The 17,333-nt window shown below is 39.2% G+C and overlaps 1 protein-coding gene across 2 annotated transcripts in view; it reads left to right on the top strand.

Annotated features, from left to right (window-relative positions):
* LOC130837380 (zinc finger protein 177-like) overlaps positions 1–17,333 on the top strand; it is a 37,519-nt gene that overhangs the window by 1,868 nt on the left and 18,318 nt on the right. For both annotated transcript variants that reach the window (XM_057710274.1, XM_057710273.1), the window contains exons 2-4: positions 11,468–11,692; positions 12,186–12,269; positions 13,909–13,992. In XM_057710274.1, the coding sequence (XP_057566257.1) occupies positions 13,963–13,992 (30 nt within the window). In that variant the 5' untranslated portion in view covers positions 11,468–11,692; positions 12,186–12,269; positions 13,909–13,962. The remainder of the gene's footprint in view (positions 1–11,467; positions 11,693–12,185; positions 12,270–13,908; positions 13,993–17,333) is intronic.

The following is a 17,333-nucleotide window of genomic DNA, read 5'->3' as shown; positions in this document are numbered from 1 at the left end:
AATACTTGGCAACAGGGGAATAATCTCTTCCTCAACCCTTTCACCCAATGGTTTTAACATCACTTGTTGATCTTCCCTTCAACCTGTTTTTACATTGGGGCTTATGAAATGATATATATGTGTGTGTGTATATATATATATTTTCTAATTCTGTCATTACTTCTGCATTCTTTAGCTCTTGTTCACAAGCTCTTGTTGAACAAGCGCTTCCCCTCCTCACTTCTCCTGCCCTCTATATTTTTTTCCCTTTCGGAGTGTCACAACTTATTCCTGGGTTTTTTCTTTCATTCATCATATTATAAACAGTTGCTGTAATTTGATGCTCAGGCTGTCCCAAATTTAGCCAAGAGTAGTCCTTTTAATTTGATTTATGTATCCCTTCAACACATCCCTATTAGTTTTTGAGTGTAAATCCCCAGTTTATTTTGTAATTTCCTGTTACAGACCTGTAATCAATGATTTCTCCAAGAAGCCTATTTCCTTGTAGACACCAAGGTCTGTGTGATACATGGGCTCAGTGCTATTGGGGTATAATTGTGTCTAGGCCTTTCAGTAGATATCTAAAATATATATTTTCTTTTTTTTTGAGACAAAATTGACATGAGATTGTATTTATAATTTTATATCCCCCTTTCATATAAATTATATCACAAACATACTCTCATATTATTTTTCAAAAACCCAGTTAAAGTATATATTTTCTTACATAAGTTTATACTCATATTCCTAGTAAAAATTTAATATGTGCGTTTTTCTTTCTCTATTTTATACTTGTATCTCTTTTATGATAAAAACCTTGGTTTGTAATAGTGCTAATATATTGCTTTATCCAACAGTATAGGTACAGTAGTTTCAAAAATTATAATACCAGTATTAGTACCAATGGTAGACTTGCTCAATAAAGTATTACGTTTATTTGCATTTCTTCTTGTCTTTATTGGTTTATATTAAGTATATGCAGTTCGTAGTACTGTGCTTAAATATTTGTATAAACTCAAGTCTTTTCTCTGCATGGTTTTATTATCAGTTTGATACACTATTATGTTCATTTCTGTTTACATTCAGTTTTAAGGTTTGCTTCTTTTCTGTATTAACTTATTTTTTTTTATTTTATAAAATTTTTTCATGGTTCAAAGGTAAAACTATGTAAAAAGGTATATTCCGAAGTCTCACATCACATTACCACCTGTAGCTAACCATTTCCATTTTATTAGTTTCTGGTGTAAATGTTCTCAAAATTCGTATGTATGTGCATGTATTTCTTCCTTCCTTTCTTCCTTTTTACCTTCTCATGAATGTACTTTTTTCCTAATTTAAACTAAATACTGGAAATCAGTTTATATCAGTTCATAGTGATCTTCCTTATCCTTCTTTTGTGGCTGCAGAGCACTTTATAAGTGCATGTATGATAGTTTAGTCAGCTAGTTTCCTGTGGATAGAATTTGTGTTATCCTAACCAAAGCAGCCTAGTAACAGTAGGAGCAAACCTGTAGTCCAACAAAATCAGATTTTTTGACTCATTGCAATGAGGGAGACTGCATAGCAAAGGAATCGTGGATGTCTCAACCAAACAATGCAAAATATATACTTACTGGATTCTGAGAATTGTGACGTTTAGGTGAAATTTAAAGGAAGAAGTAATTTGATAGTATCGGAGCAAAGCAGGACTGTGTTAAAGGGTTAACATCAAGTGTGTACTACAAACAACCCAGGCTCTTGTTTCCTTGGAAACAGTAAAATTAAGATAGATGTGGAATACTGTGTCCAGAAACCCTTTATTTGAAGCTCAGTTCCTGGTTTCTAAATCAGGACACCTTCTTGATGTCAAATATCAAAATAATGATGTATATCCTCCAGGCAAAATTGGGATCTTTCAGTCTTACTGATATAATTTCAAACTGAATTTCTGATAGTCTCTGATGTTCGAGAACAAAGTTTCTCAGTGAATAAGAAAGCAATAGTAGGGGCTTCCTAGGTGGTGCAGTGGTTAAGAATCCACCTGCCAACGCAGGGGACACTGGAAGATCCCACATGCCACAGAGCAACTAAGCCCATGCATCACAACCATTGAGCCTGCACTTTAGAGCCCAAGAGCCACAACTATTGAGCCCATGTGCTGCTACTACTGAAGCCCACGCGCCTAGAGCCTGTTCTCTGCAACAAGAGAAGCCAGGGCATTGAGGAGCCCGTGCACCACAATGAAGAGTAGCCCCCACTCACCACAACTAAAAGAAAGCCCGTGCACAGCAAAAAAGACCCAACACAGCCAGTAAAATAGATAAATTTATAAAAAAAAAAAAAAAGAAAGCAATAGTAACTCTGTTACATATTCTAAATTTATGAGATGGTCAGTCAGGTGCTGCCACAAGAGGATACTGGAGGCTCAGCAAAAAACAAATTTATTATACTGTTAGGTCCTAGGAGGCAAGATATGATATAACCACTCAGGGTGATGTGGGAAAACCAGGATGGTTAAGAGGCAGAAGGGGCAGGAGAGAGGGGAAGGTTTAGGTCACTGCCTTTTATTGGAGTTTCCATGGGAAAAGGCAAGGCAGGGCAGAGGAAACAACTAGGATCGACTGCTTTGAATAATTTTGGCACACTTTGGGTATAGCAGTGGTCTCTAGCTGCCTGCTCCCCTGGACCTGGGATGTTTAAGGCAGAGAAATATTGCCTCCTATGGTGTATGTGTCTGCTGGAGATAGTGTGTCTCTTCATTGGTTAGTTTGCATATCAAAGTCATGCTCCTGGTTGAATACTTTGCTATTTTTTTTTAAAGCTCTTTATTGGAATATAATTGCTTTACACTGTTGTGCCAATTTTTGCTGTACAGCAGAATTAGTCAGCTGTATTTATACATATATCCCCATATCGCCTCCCTCCCGTGACTCCCTCCTATCCTCCCTATCCCACCCCTCTAACTCATCACCCATCATCAAGTTAATCTCTCTGTTTTATGCAGCAGATTCCCACTAGCTATCTGTCTTACATTTGGCAGTGTGTATATGTCAGTGCTACTCTCTCGCTTCATCCCAGCTTCGCCTTCACTGCCCCCCCCGCCTTGTGTCCTCAAGTCCATTCTCTACATCTGCATCTTTATTTTTGCTCTATCACTGGATTTATCTCTGGGCTCTGTATTCTGTTCCATTGATCTGTATTTCTGTTTTTGTGCCAGTACCATACTATTTTGATCACTGTAGCTTTGTAGTATAGTTTGAAGTCAGGGAACCTGATTCCTCCAGCTGCATCTTTCCTTCTCAAGATTGCTTTGGCTATTCGGGGTCTTTTGCATTTCCATGAAAATCATAAAATTTCTTGTTCTAGTTCTGTGAAAAATGCCATTGGTAATTTAATAAGGATTATGTTGAATCTGTAAATTGCTTCAGGTAGGATAGTCATTTTCACAATGTTGATTCTTCCAATCCAAGAACATGGTATGTCCCTCCATCTGTTTGTATTGTCTTTCGTTTCTTTCATCAGTGTCTTATAGTATTCTGCATACAGGTCTTTTGCTTCCTTAGGCAGGTTTATTCCTTGGTATTTTATTCTTTTTGTTGCAGTGGTAAATGGGAGTGTTTCCTTAATTTCTCTTTCTGCTCTTTTCTTGTTAGTGTATAGGAATGCAAGAGATTTCTGTGCATTAATTTTGTATCCTGCTACTTCACTAAATTCATCAATTAGTGCTAGCAGTTTTCTGGTAGAATCTTTAGGGTTTTCTATGTATAATATGTCATCTGCAAAGAGTGACAATTTGCTTCTTTTCCAATTTGGATTCCTTTTATTTCATTTTCTTCTCTGACTGCTGTGGCTAAAACTTCCAAAGCTATGTTGAATACTCGTGGTGAGAGTGGGTACCCTTGTCTTGTACCTATTCTTAGAGAAAATGCTTTTTCAGTTTTTCAGCATTTAGAATGATGTTGGCTGTTGGTTTGTCATATGTGGCTTTTACTATGTTGAGGTTACTTCCTTTTATGCCCACTTTCTGGAGAGTTTTTATCATAAATGGATGTTGAACTTTGTCAAAAGCTTTTTCTGCATCTACTGAGATTATCATATAGTTTTTACCCTTCAGTTTGTTAATATGATGTATCACATTGATTGATTTGTATATATTGAAGAATCCTTGTGTTCCTGGGATAAACCCCATTTGATCATGGTGCATGATCTTTTTAATGTGCTGTTGGATTCTGTTTGCTAGTATTTTGTTGAGCATTTTTCATCTATATTCATCAGTGATATTGGCCTGTAATTTTCTTTTTTGTGACATGTTTGTCTGGTTTTGGTATCAGTGTGATTGTGGCCTTGTAGAATAAGTTTGGGAGTGTTCCTCCTTCTGCTATATTTTGGAAGAGTTTGAGAAGGATAGGTGTTAGCGCTTCACTAAATGTTTGATAGAATTCGCCTGTGAATCCATCTGGCCCTGGGCTTTTGTTTGTTGGGAGATTTTTAATCGCAGTCTCAATTTCAGTGCTTGTGATTGGTCTCTTCATATTTTCTGTTTCTTCCTGGTTCAGTCATGGAAGATTGTACTTTTCTAAGAATTTATCCATTTCTTCCAGGTTATCCAATTCATTGGCATATAGTTGCTTGTAGCCGTCTCTCATGATCTTTTGTATTTCTGCAGTGTTGGTTGATACTTCTCCTTTTTCATTTCTAATTCTGTTGATTTGCATCTTCTCCCTTTTTCTCCTGATGAGTCTGGCTAATGGTTTATGAATTTTGTTTTTTTCTCAAAGAACCAGCTTTTAGTTTTATTAATCTTTGCTGTTACTTTCATTTCTTTTTCATTTATTTCTTATCTGATCTTTATAATTTCTTTCCTTCTGCTCACTTTGGGAATTTTTTGTTCCTCTTTCGTGAATTGTTTTAGATGTAAGGTTAGGTTGTTTATTCGAGATTTTTCTTATTTCTTGAGGTAGGTTTGTATTGCTACAAACTTCCCTCTTAGAACTGCTTTTGCTGCATCCCATAGGTTTCGGATTGTCGTGTTTTCATTGTTATTTGTTTCTAGGTATTTTTTTATTTCCTCTTTGATTTCTTCAGTGATTTCTTGGTTTTTTAATAGCGTATTATTTAGCCTCCATGTGTTTGTATTTTTTACAGTTTTTTTCTCGTAATTGATATCTAGTTTCATGATGTTGTAGTTGGAGAAAATGCTTGATACAATTTCAGTTTTCTTGAATTTACCAAGGCTTGATTTGTGACCCAAGATGTGATCTATCCTGGAGAATGTTCCGTGTAGTTTTTGGATGGAATGTCTTATAAATATCAATTAAGTTGAGATGCTCTAATGTGTCATTTAAAGCCTGTGTTTCCTTATTTATATTCTGTTTGGATGATCTGTCCATTGTTGTATTTGGGGTGTTAAGGTCTCCTACTATTGTGTTACTGTTGATTTCCCCTTTTATGGCTGTTAGCATTTGCCTTATGTATTGAGGTGCTCCTATGTTGGGTGCATAGATATTTACAATTGTGATATGTTCTTCTTGGATGGATCCCTTGATCATTATGTAGTGTCCTTCCTTGTCTCTTGTAATAGTCTTTACCTTCAAGTCTAATTTGTCTGATAGGAGTATTGCTGCTCCAGCTTTCTTTTGACTTCCATTTGCATGGAATATCTTTTTCCATCCCCTTACTTTCAGTCTATATGTGTCCCTTGGTCTGAAGTGGGTTTCTTGTAGACAGCATATATATTAAGGCTCTTGTTTTTGTATCCATTCAGCCAGTCTGTGTCTTTTGGTTGGAGCATTTAATCCATTTACATTTAAGGTGGTTATTGACATGTATGTTCCAATTACCATTTTCTTAATTGTTTTGGGTTTGTTTTTGTAGGTCTTTTCCTTCTCTTGGGTTTCCTGCCTAGAGAAGTTCCTTTAGCAATTGTTGTAACGCTGGTTTGGTGGTGTGAATTGTCTTAACTTTTGCTTGTCTGTAAAGCTTTTGATTTCTCCATCGAATCTGAATGAGATTCTTGCTGGGTAGAGTATTCTTGGCTGTAGGTTTTTCTCTTTCAAGACTTTCAGTATATCCTGCCACTCCCTTCTGGCCTGCAGAGTTTCTGCAGAAAGATCAGCTGCTATCCATATGGATTTTCCCTCAAAAGTTATTTGTTGCTTTTCTCTTGCTGCTTTTAATATCTTTTCTTTGTGTTTAATTTTTGTTAGTTTCATTAATATGTGTCTTGGTGTATTTCTCCTTGAGTTTATTCTGTATGGGACTCTCTGTGCTTCTTGGACTTGATTTACTATTTCCTTTCCCATGTTGGGGAATTTTCCCACTATTATCTCTTCAAATATTTTCTCAGACTCTCTTTTTCTCTTCTTTTTCTGGGACCCCTATAATTTGAATGTCGATACATTTAATGTTGTCCCCAAGGTCTCTGAGACTGTCCTTAATTCTTCTTGTTCTTTTTTCTTCTTTCTTCTCCATGTGAGTTATTTCCACCATTCTATCTTCCAAGTTACTTATCCATTCTTCTGCTCAGTTCTTCTGCTCTGCACTCCTTCTAGAGTATTTTTAAGTTCAGTTATTGTGTTCTTTATCACTGTTTGCTTGCTCTTTAGTTCTTCCAGCTCCTTGTGAAACATTTCTTTCATTTGCTCCGTGTCTCAAGACTATTTCTGAAATCTTGGATCATCTTTACTATCATTATTCTGAATTCTTTTTCAGGTAGACTGGCTATCTTGTCTTCATTTGCTTGGTCTTGTGGGGTTTTACCTTGTTCCTTCATCAGTTACATCTTTCTGTGTTTTCTCATTTTGTTTAACTTACTGTGTTTGGGGTCTTCTTTCCTTAGGCTGCAGGGTCGTAGTTCTTTTTAACTCTGTTTCTGTTCCCAGTGGGGAGATTGGTCCAGTGGGTTGTGTAGGCTTCTTGGTGAGGGGGACTGGTGCCTGTGTTCTTGTGTGTGGAGCTGGATCTTATCCTTCTGATGTGCAGGGCCACATCTGTTGGTGTGTTTGGCTGTGTCTGTGGCCTTAGTGTGACTGTAGGCTGTCTCTCTGCTAATGGGTGGGGTTATGTTCCTGTGTTGCTAGTTGTTTGGCTTGAGGTATCCAGCACTGGAGCTTGCTGGCCTTTGGTTGGATTTGGATCTTAGTGTTGAGTATGAGACCTCTGGGAGAGCACTTGCTGATTAATATTCCTTGGGGTCAGGAGTTCTCTGGTGGTCCAATGTCCTGAACTCAGCTCTGCTGCCTCAGAGGTCCAGGTCTGAGCCCTGACCGGGGCACCAAGCTTCTTGAAACTGCACAGCACGGAGAAAAAGGTGGTAGAAAGAGAGAAAACAAAAAAAGAAGAAAAAAAAAGGAAGAAAGGGAAAGGACAGACAAATCCCCAAGACAGGTGGTAAAAGCAACTCTAAACAGTCAAAATCACACAAGGAGATGTGCACACTTGCACTTAGAAAAAGAGAAGAAATGAGAAGGAGAAGAGAAGGAAAAGAGAAAGAGAGAGAACAAAGAAGGGAATAATCAAAGCCATTTACAAACCCACATACAAATGTATACAGTAAAGATTAAACTAACAAATACATAAAACCAGGAACATGTCAGACATACCAGGAAGTCCTCCAGTGCTTCTAGATAGGTTCTGCACCTGCTGTGGAGAGAACTGTGGAGAGCTCAGATTGTAATCTGGTATTAGTCCTGTATGTATTTGCCCCCACAGTCCACAGGTGCCCCCTAAATCTACAGCCTCTATTGTAGAAACACTAGTCTGTTCAGGTGATCCACAGATACAGAGTGTATGAAGCCTATTGTGGATATTAAATCTGCTCCCCCTGCGGCTGTTTCCCTTTCTCTTCTTTGGTCCTGCAGTCCTCGAGGATCAGTTTTGGTTTTGGTCCCTTCTTTGCATGTGGGCTACTCTCAGGAGTCGGTTCCCTGCCCAGGCAAGAGGGGGTGAAAGAGGGTGATTGGGACTCACTTGCAAGTTCAAGTTGGGGGGAGGGAGAGGTATGGCAGTCTAATTGAAACGTGCGGGAGTGCTTGCAGCAGCAGAGGTTGGCGTGAGCCTGAGGTGTCCCATGTGCTATCCCAGGGAAGGTGGTCCCTAACACAGGACCCCCGGCACTGGCAGGCTGCACCTGCTGCCAGGAGGGTGTGGTCAATGACCTGCCTTGCACACAGGACTCTTGGAAGCAATGGCGGCAGGCGACAGGCTCTGTGTTTCAATTTAGCAGCTGCAGGTCGCAGGTGGTGCTTGCACAGGCGCTGCCCTGCAGCCTGTGAGTTAGAGGAACAGCAGGCTTCTCTTGAGCACCCCGAAACAAAGGTCCCCTGCCTCTGCGTCAGGCCCAGGCTTTCCCCCAAACTCCTTCCCAGCTAGCTGTGGTGCACTTTCCCCCCAGGCTGTTTTCTTGCAGCCAGCCCCAGCTCTCCCCCTGGTGTCTGCTCTCCAAAGCCCAACCTTAGGCGCCCAGCCCCCACCTGCCGCTGCAGGTGAGCAGACCAGCGTCTCTGTCTGGGGAGTGCTGCGTGAATCCTCCGTGCGGGAATCTTTCTGCTCTGCCCTCCACACACCTGTTGTTGCTCTCTCCTCTGGGGACTCCAATACTCCCCCTGTCCCTACACACCAGTGAGGGGGATTCCCAGTGTGTGGAAGCTTTCCCCCCTTCAGAGCTCCCTCCCAGAGGGGCATGTCTCCTCAGGATTCCTTTATCTCTTTTCTTCCCTTTTTTTTTTTTTTTGCACTACCCAGTTACGTGGGAATTTTCTTGCCTTTCTGGAGGTCCGAGGTCCCCTGGCAGCATTCGGAAGGTGTCCCCTAGGAGCTTTTCCGCAAATAGATGTATTCTTGATGTATTTGGGGGAGCCTGGTGATCTCCATGTCTTACTCCTCTGCCATCTTTTTTCGGTTTCCTTTGCTGTTTCTAAGAGTTGGCTAGCCCCAAGAGGCCATCTCTCTCCAAGCAGAAAGGATTTTTTCAGGTGTCAAAAGTCATAATATACAGAAAAAATGTATGTGTGTGTGTGCGCATGCGTGTATGCGTGAGTGTACAATACAATTGGTACTCTCCTGTTTTGATGAGAGTAAGGAAACTGGGGTGATGATAGTGGAGACTTTTAGACAGTGGGGCATAAGTTCCTCTAACCAACACAGAAAACAATTTAGTGTGATAATGGAGAGGAGAAACACAACTAAAGTACAAGGAGTCTGTAGGCCACCCAACAATTAAGTTTTCCATTTATATTGCATTAGTCAAGAAAATAAATCTGAAATTTTTTGCAGTCCCTAACAATATCCTGGTGGAGTTGTAAAGTAGATTAGAAATATGCTTATATCAGGGTGACACATCTGGCAGTTGTGTTGTTGGAGGGTAATGACACGTATCCCTTGTTACGGTATCGGATAGAGTGTTTTCACCACCCCCAAAATCCAATGTCCTGCCTATTCTCCCTGACACCCCCAACCGCTGGCAACCACTGATCTTTTAATTACTCCATAGTTTTGCCTTTTCTAAAGTGTCATGTAGTTGGAACCATACAGTCCATTAATTTTTGGAATGATGTAGATACTGGTAACCTCTAGGCATGGAATGTAGGGGTATATGTTTTGGCAGAGAGCAAGGAGTATACATGGATCATGGGCCAAGCAGACAAGGAACTCAGAATCATAATAGAATTATTAATATCACAGGATGAAAAGCACAAAGTGTCCTGTGTCCCGTTTGCACCTTAGAAGAAACAGTCCATGGGGTTGCTAGGGTGATGGTTTTAGTGTCAGGGTGACATTAGCACAGGGGGCAAAGTCATCTCCAACAGCAAGATCTCAGACTGGGGTGATATCTCCTGGGGTGACGTCATCTCTGGTGGTGAGCTCCTGGGCCAGGGTGAGACTAGAGTATCCTTTTCAAGTGGGAACCTACTCCAGTTGATGTGGATCTCAGCATTTTCCATGTTTGTTTGCAATAGTGGCTTAATTGGAGGGTTTGGGCCTCTGGATTGTAAACCAATGAAAGCACCCAGACCAGTAACTAAGTCCACACTTAACCTATACTGGTATGCAGCTGTGCTCAGCAGGGTTTTTATTTTTTGAATTAAATTTAGGCTTACATGGGTTCCATATCAGTTGAATAGCTGCCTGGTCTTTGGGACAATCTATGGTTAATAGATCCCAGTTGAATACACCCCCTCAATCTGGCCTCCAGCCCTTATCAGATAGGGCAAGATAAAAAATTTATAAAAATAGGTTAAGGTTTGGGGCAAAATAGAGACCTTTTCAGGTTTATTTGTTGGACTGGAATTTAATGAAAAGGAATTTTTTGGGAGACCATTATGTATCTCAGTTAAATGAGTTATTGGGGTCGTGAAAGTTCTATGAATGCCTTTTCCAAGAGCACAGCATTGTGTATTCTAAGCAGTGAAATGTGTGTCTTGGTTACTACCAGTAATGTCTATAACTCCAAAGGGAATAAGGAGTATGCTGGCAAGGCCTTGTATTGTAGTGTTAGTTATATGTAAAGACATGTGATTTTGATTTATATTTTGGGTGTCTGTGAGGCAACAGATTGCCAGAGTTCTGTACCATGAAATGGGACAATTTTTAGGTAATAGCCCAGCAGTTTATAGCAAATGGAATTATGGGGCCATTTGTTGGCCAGGGCATCCAGTGTTGAGACGACTGCCTGAAGTTTGACCAAGTGTGTTATTTCTTGGGTGCCATCCTTTATTAGGAACATCATGGCTAAGGGATGGAAAGCAGCAACATTACATCAGGTTCCATCACATATGATGGTTAACAGTGCTGTTTGTATAGTCCTCCAATTCTCATTGCTATTTACTCATTTAATCCCAGGGGGCTTCCTAGGTAGTCAAGGGCCTGGGGGAGGGGTGACTGACATCCTCCAGCACCATGGCATCTGGCAAGACAGGGGAGGCCATCCCTCCTGCAGGTGGAATATATCAAAGGCCCAAATTTGGGTCCATCCTCTCTTAAGGAGGCCACAGCAGTCATGCTGAGTTTATGGGATATTGTTTCCATGACCCAAAGTATAATGGATAAGTGGTTGTGGAGGTTCACAGGATCAAGGTCTGTAAGAATGTCTATTTCCAAGAAAGTATGTTGACAGTCTATTTCCTGTTTGTGATGTACAGGCATACCTTGTTTTATTGTGCTTTGCTTTATTGTCCTTAACAGGTAATTGCATTTTTTTGATTGAAAGTAAATTCTCATATTGGAGAATAACAATAATTTCAGGAGTTCAGGCTTTTGAGATAGAGTAACCTGCATTCAGACTCTGGCTCACCACTTCCTAATTGGTGATCTTGGGCCAATTATTACTCCTATTTGAACATAAGTTGCCTCAATTATTGAATGACAGCAATAATAACTATGTTGATAATCATATGAGCTTCCACTGTTTCTGGCACATAATGAGTACTCATTAAATGGCAATTATTATTTATATGCATGTAGTCTACAGTTTCTAATGACTTTCACATAATATAACTTGCATGTTCTACAGAGAGATGGCTAATGAATGATGCTTGATGACAGATAAATAATGCCTACTGCTTAAAGATTGATGGTATGAAGCAAGACTTCCACTACTACTTAATCAAGAGGAATTGAGATTGACTTATCCACTGAATTCAGACACTGTCTTGAAGAGACTTCAGGAATAAGACGTGTTAAGGCAGATTTCACTATCAAATTCACAGGATGCCAACGACTGATCTTTTCCCTTGTGGTAAGTCCTTGTCGATGGTCCTTTCAGAGACTGTGCCTTAACTGGCCTGTGAGCAGCCTGTCTTGTGGTCTGGGTCTGTGCAGTTCTGCTTCTAGGCTGTCTAGGAGGGGGCCTAAGTATATAACAATATCCTGTTGTCTAAATCCTGGGACTTGGGAAAGAGGGGTAAGTATGCCTATTTTTGTGGGAAAGGTTCTACTTAACCACATGATAAGTTATCATTGTTAGCCAAAAAAAAAAAAAAACCCAACAATTTTACTTCTCTGGACTTTAATTTCTTTATCTGTAAAATGAGATTTGATTATTAAACTCTTCTTCGTGTTTATCAAAGCCCAAATCCCATTTTTGACTTCAGATGAGGTGGGCTATCGGGCATTTTATGGCAGCAGTGTGTGTGTGTGTTCATTTAGAATTAGTGTGGAGTGGCTTCCAGGCTTGTGAGTATGGAAACTGAGGGCAGCATGGATTCTCAGGTTTTGTTTCTTCTCCTCAGGGTTGTCTTTTTCAAGACTTTTTCTGTCTTCATAAGTCAGAAGGGGAAAGGATTGTGACTGGGTATCTGACAAATTATTTTCAGGTAAGTAGGAAATTTATTCTTTTATAAAAGCATATGTTCTTCCTACCAGGTGGATATGTTTCCTTCTAGTGAAACAGAGCTTCTATTTCAGATAGGGCCTGCTTAGGGACTGAGTCCCCAGTTAAATTTCCTTAGGTCTTAGGGCCTTTCATTTACATAGGACAATGATACTGTCATCCCCATATTTACTAATTCAATCCAATTCATCCATACTGATTGTGTGCTCTCATTGTGCTATGATAAACAGGGACCCAACATGTGCTTCTGAGAATTTGTGCTGTCACTGGAGAAATGAATCATTTACCAGCATTTATTTGTGTCTGTAATGTGTTCAGGACTATGGCTAACCTGTCAATAGAGAAAAATAAGACCAGAAGAGGTCACAATCGTTTAGGTGAGAGAGGTGCTCTTAAAGCTATGTAATTGGATGAGGTCACCATGAATAGGTCCAGGTAGAGAGGAGAAGGGGCCTGAGGACTATCAAGCCCTGGATTTGATGATGGGAAAACATAAAACCTGTCTGGGCTTTGAGTCTCCCTTCCTCTTTCTCCAGGGAACATTGAAGGAGATGGCAATTGCCTGTTGCCAAGATGTTTGTGATGGTTTAGGATCCAGTGAACTTTGAGGTCATAGACTTTACAGTGAAGTGGCTTCCGCTTGAAAATGAAGATCTGTTTATTGTACTGACTTTATTTTTTCTAGGATAAAAGGCTTAGGACTTCAAAATTATGTATATAAGCTTGAGCTTGGGTTTTAGGCAAAAGATTGGCAACCCTTTTGGTGCACAAAGAGAGGGAGTGTGTGTGTGTGTTTGCATTTTAGTTTTATTTGAAAATTTGCTGATTTGATAGAGTTGATATGAACATTTTGTTGCTTCTCAAGTTATACCTGACAGTATTTGGTATCCCTGAAGAACAGAGTCTTGGCCCCTTATTTATGAAAGTATTTGTCATCCCTTACGTGTTCTTCTTACATCAGCCATCTTTCTCTGAGAGCAGGGCACCAGCTATGCAGACCTGGTCTGATCTCTCAGGTGGAACAAAGAGGAAAGCTGAAGAAAATAGAATAGGTTTCCAGGTGAGAGAAAAGGCAGATGTGATTCCTTATGAGAAACAGCTGTTATCAATGAGCACTGCAGTCCATTTGGAAATGTTAAATAAGAAGCTTTTGAAGAATTTTTTTCCTAAGGATGCTGAGGTCATTTGGTTTCTGAGGTTCCTTAGGTACCTCCAACTTCCCTTTCTCTTCAACTTTTCATTCTCCTTCTGAAACTTCCTTTTGGCCTGACAGTAGGATCTGTCCCGTTTTTGTTTTTGTTTTTTTCCTTTAAATTTTGCATTTGCATTAAGCTCTTTATCCATTTCCTTTCAACTTTGTTTTCTTAGTTATGCTGCTTTCTGTTCATTGTCAGTCTGAACATTTATAGAGTTATTTCTTAGTAAATCACCTCCCAATTGAACCACAGCACGTTATCAGGCCAAACTCTTAGTCCAGCCAAATTTCTTAATCTCTTCTTTCTTTCTGTTTTAAAATATATTTTGTCAGTGTTTGAAAGTAAATACACATTGGCCTTCATTTTTAATACCTTCCTTCCATTTATTTCTCCAAGAAAAAAATTTTTTTTTAAATTTTATTTCAGATTGGGAAATTTGTCTTAATACCAGATGGTCAGCACCTCAGTGGAATACTTTGGATGGGAAAAAAATCCAATGTGGTGGAAATGGTAAGATTCACAAGGTATAATTCCTTGCCTTCCACATTAATGGAAGATTAGCAATTCCGTAAGATAGAAAAGCATCACGATAACCGTATCAGATATTTGAGGCTAGTGTCATTCACCTATTTTTCATAGTCTCTGAGCCTCGTGAATTTGGCAAACATTTTATTATTTATTTTTTTTTTTGGCACACGGGCTTAGTTGCTCCGCGGCATGTGGGATCTTCCTAGAGCAGGGATCGAACCCGTGACCTCTGCATTGGCAGGTGGATTCTTAACCACTGCGCCACCTAGGAAGCCCTTGGCAAACATTTTAAACACACCTCATGATACATTTCTTCACACAGAGTTCACTCAGCTAAATATTCCCATTTATGTCATTTAGATGAAGTTTTTGATAAATAATTTCATCCTAATCAATTATCAGCTAAACTGTATAAGAATCCCTGTGAAAGTAAAGAGTACAACAGAACTTGCTAGCAGAATGAGCACTCATTCCATTTGAAAGCACTGAGGGTCTGGAACCACGCATTGCAGTGAAAATGGAAAAAAATAAAAACAAATAAAAAAACTTAGTACTGATTTGTTTTTTGTATAGAAGAACAGAACTCAAGGCAGAGGGGAAATCTCTGAATATTGCAAAGCTGGAAAACTTTTAAAGTCATCATTAATCACTTCAGTGACAGGAGAGAAGCTACATTGGAGAGAAATTAATTTTAACCATTGTGAAGAAGCTCATGCCTTAGGACTCACAGGAGAACTTACACTAGAAAGAAAACTTGTGAGTGTTATCAGTGTGAAAAAGCCTTCATAAAGAACTCTGCCCTTGATCTACCCAAGACAGTGCATTCTGGAGAGAATTCTTCTGCATATAATCGGTGTGAAACAGCCTTCAACCAAAATTTACACCTGGTTCACAAGAAAACATACACTCAAGAGTAACCCTATAAATGTACTGACTGTAAGAAAGGCTCACCTTCTTCCTCATACCTTAGGGAATGTATAAGATTTTATACTAGAGAGAAACACTGTATTTGTAAGGAGTGCAGCCAAGAGTTTGTTTCTCAAAACAATATTCACACATGAATTCACACTGGAGAAAAAGCTTATAAATGTAAGGAATGTGGAAAAACCTTTGCTAGTTTCTCACACCTTACTGTGCATATGAAGAATTCACACTGGTGAGTTGCCTTATCATTGTAAGGAATGTGGGGAAACATTTAGTATTTCATTCTGTTTTAAAAGTCACATGGAAACTCCCCTGGGGTTAAACCTTATAAGCAGTGTGGGAAAGCCTTTATTTATTCTCATTTCTTATTTAACATTTGAGAATGCACAGTGTAGGGACTTCCCTGGTGGTCCAGCAGTTAAGACTCTGCACTTCCAATGCAGAGGATGTGGGTTCGATTCCTGGTTGGGGAACTAAGATCCCCATGTGCTGGAACAACCAAAAATAAATAAATTTTTAAAAAATTTTTAAAAAAAGAATACACAGTGTAGAAAGACTTTTAAATGTAAGGAATGTGGTAAAGCATTTAGATAATCCTCATACCCTAGTCAACATAAAAGAAACACATACTGGAGAGAAGCTGTATAAATGTAAAAAATATGTGCGAAAGCCTTCACTTTCATCAGGACTTATAGCATACATGAGAACTCACATTGGTGAACAACCTTTTGAATTTAAGGAATGTGGGAAATCCTTTACTTGATCCACATATCTTATTCAACATTTAAGAACTCGCAGTGGGGAGAAGCCATTTATATGAGGAATATGGGAAAATCTTTAGTAATAAAAAGTATAGGGCTTTTTTGTTTTTATTCTCTGCTTTGGGAAAGTATGAAAGCACATGTAATGAGAAGTCCCTCGAGTGAAAGGGATATGGGAAGACCTTTGATTGTCCTTTGTCATTAGGAAACAAGATTCACACTGGAGAAGAACTATAAATTACACATGTAGGGAGCATGGAAAAGGCTATGTCAATTTATTGTACTTCTAAAAGTCATACTGGAGAGATTCTGTATGAATGTAAAAACAATTAGAATGCTTTCAATAAATATTTTTATATATTTTTACAAATAAAAATCCTAAAAAGGTTTTTTTTTTTAATGAAAAACCTTTGTTATAAAGAGGTTTTTATTTTATTTTAATTCTTTTTATAATTTTTTTTTATTGGCTGCATTGGGTCTTCATTGCCATGCACAGGCTTTCTCTAGTTATGGCAAGTGGCAGCTGCTCTTCATTGCGGTGCACGGGCTTCTCATTGCGGTAGTTTCTCTTGTTGCAGAGCACAGGCTGTAGGCACACGTGATTCAGTAGTTGCAGCATGCGGGCTCGATAGTTGTGGCTCATGGGCTCTAGCTCAGTAGTTGGGTGGCGCATGGGCTTAGTGGCTCCAAGCATGTGGGATCTTCCTGAAGCAGGGATCGAACCCTTGTCCCCTGCATTGGTAGGCGAATTCTTAACCACTGCACCACCTAGGAAGTCTGACAAAGAGGTTTTTAAATAAGACCTAAAAGTGTAAGGAATTTGAGAAAGTTTTGGAGTACATGTTTTCACTTACTGAGTAAAGAAAATTGATACTGGAAAAGAAAACCAAGCAAATTTTTATTTAAATGAGTTGCCTTTCTGTGTGTGTGTGTTTGTGTTTCAAGGTAGACCCATTTAAAGACTAATGATATTGAACATAAATATGGTCAACTGATCTTTGACAAAGGAGCAAAAAAAATGGAATATGATAAATGTAATTCTTTACAACAGATGGTGCTGGAACAACGGGACATTCACATGCAAAAATAAATAAATCTAGACACAGACCTTACACTCTTCGCTAAAATTAACTCAAAAGGCATTGCAGCCCTAAGTGTTAAATACACAACTATAAAACTGCTTAAAGATAACATAGGAGAAAACCTAGAAGACCTTGGGTGTGGCAATACTTTTAAAAACACAACATGGAAGACATGATCCATAAAAGAAATAATTGATAAACTAAACTTTATTAAAACTAAAAACTGCTCTGTGAAAGGCATTGTCAAGTGAGAAGACAAGCACAAATTGAGAGAAAATATTTGCAAGACACAACTGATAAAGGACTCTTAAGACTCAGCAATAAGGGACTTCCCTAGAAGTCCAGTGGTTAATACTCTGCACTTCCACTGCAGGGGGCATGGATTCAATCCCTGGTTGGGGAACTAAGATCCCGCATGCCTCATGGTGTGGTTAAAAAGTTTTTTTTTTTTTAATTTAAAAAATAAAAAGACTCAGCATTAAGAAAACAAACAGCTGATTAAAAATGGACTAAGACCTTAATAGACACCTCACCAAAGAAGATATACAGATAGCAA

Source organism: Hippopotamus amphibius, chromosome 15, assembly GCF_030028045.1.
Source record: "Hippopotamus amphibius kiboko isolate mHipAmp2 chromosome 15, mHipAmp2.hap2, whole genome shotgun sequence".
Taxonomy (NCBI): domain Eukaryota; kingdom Metazoa; phylum Chordata; class Mammalia; order Artiodactyla; family Hippopotamidae; genus Hippopotamus; species Hippopotamus amphibius.
This window is presented reverse-complemented; position numbering and strand designations above follow the sequence as displayed.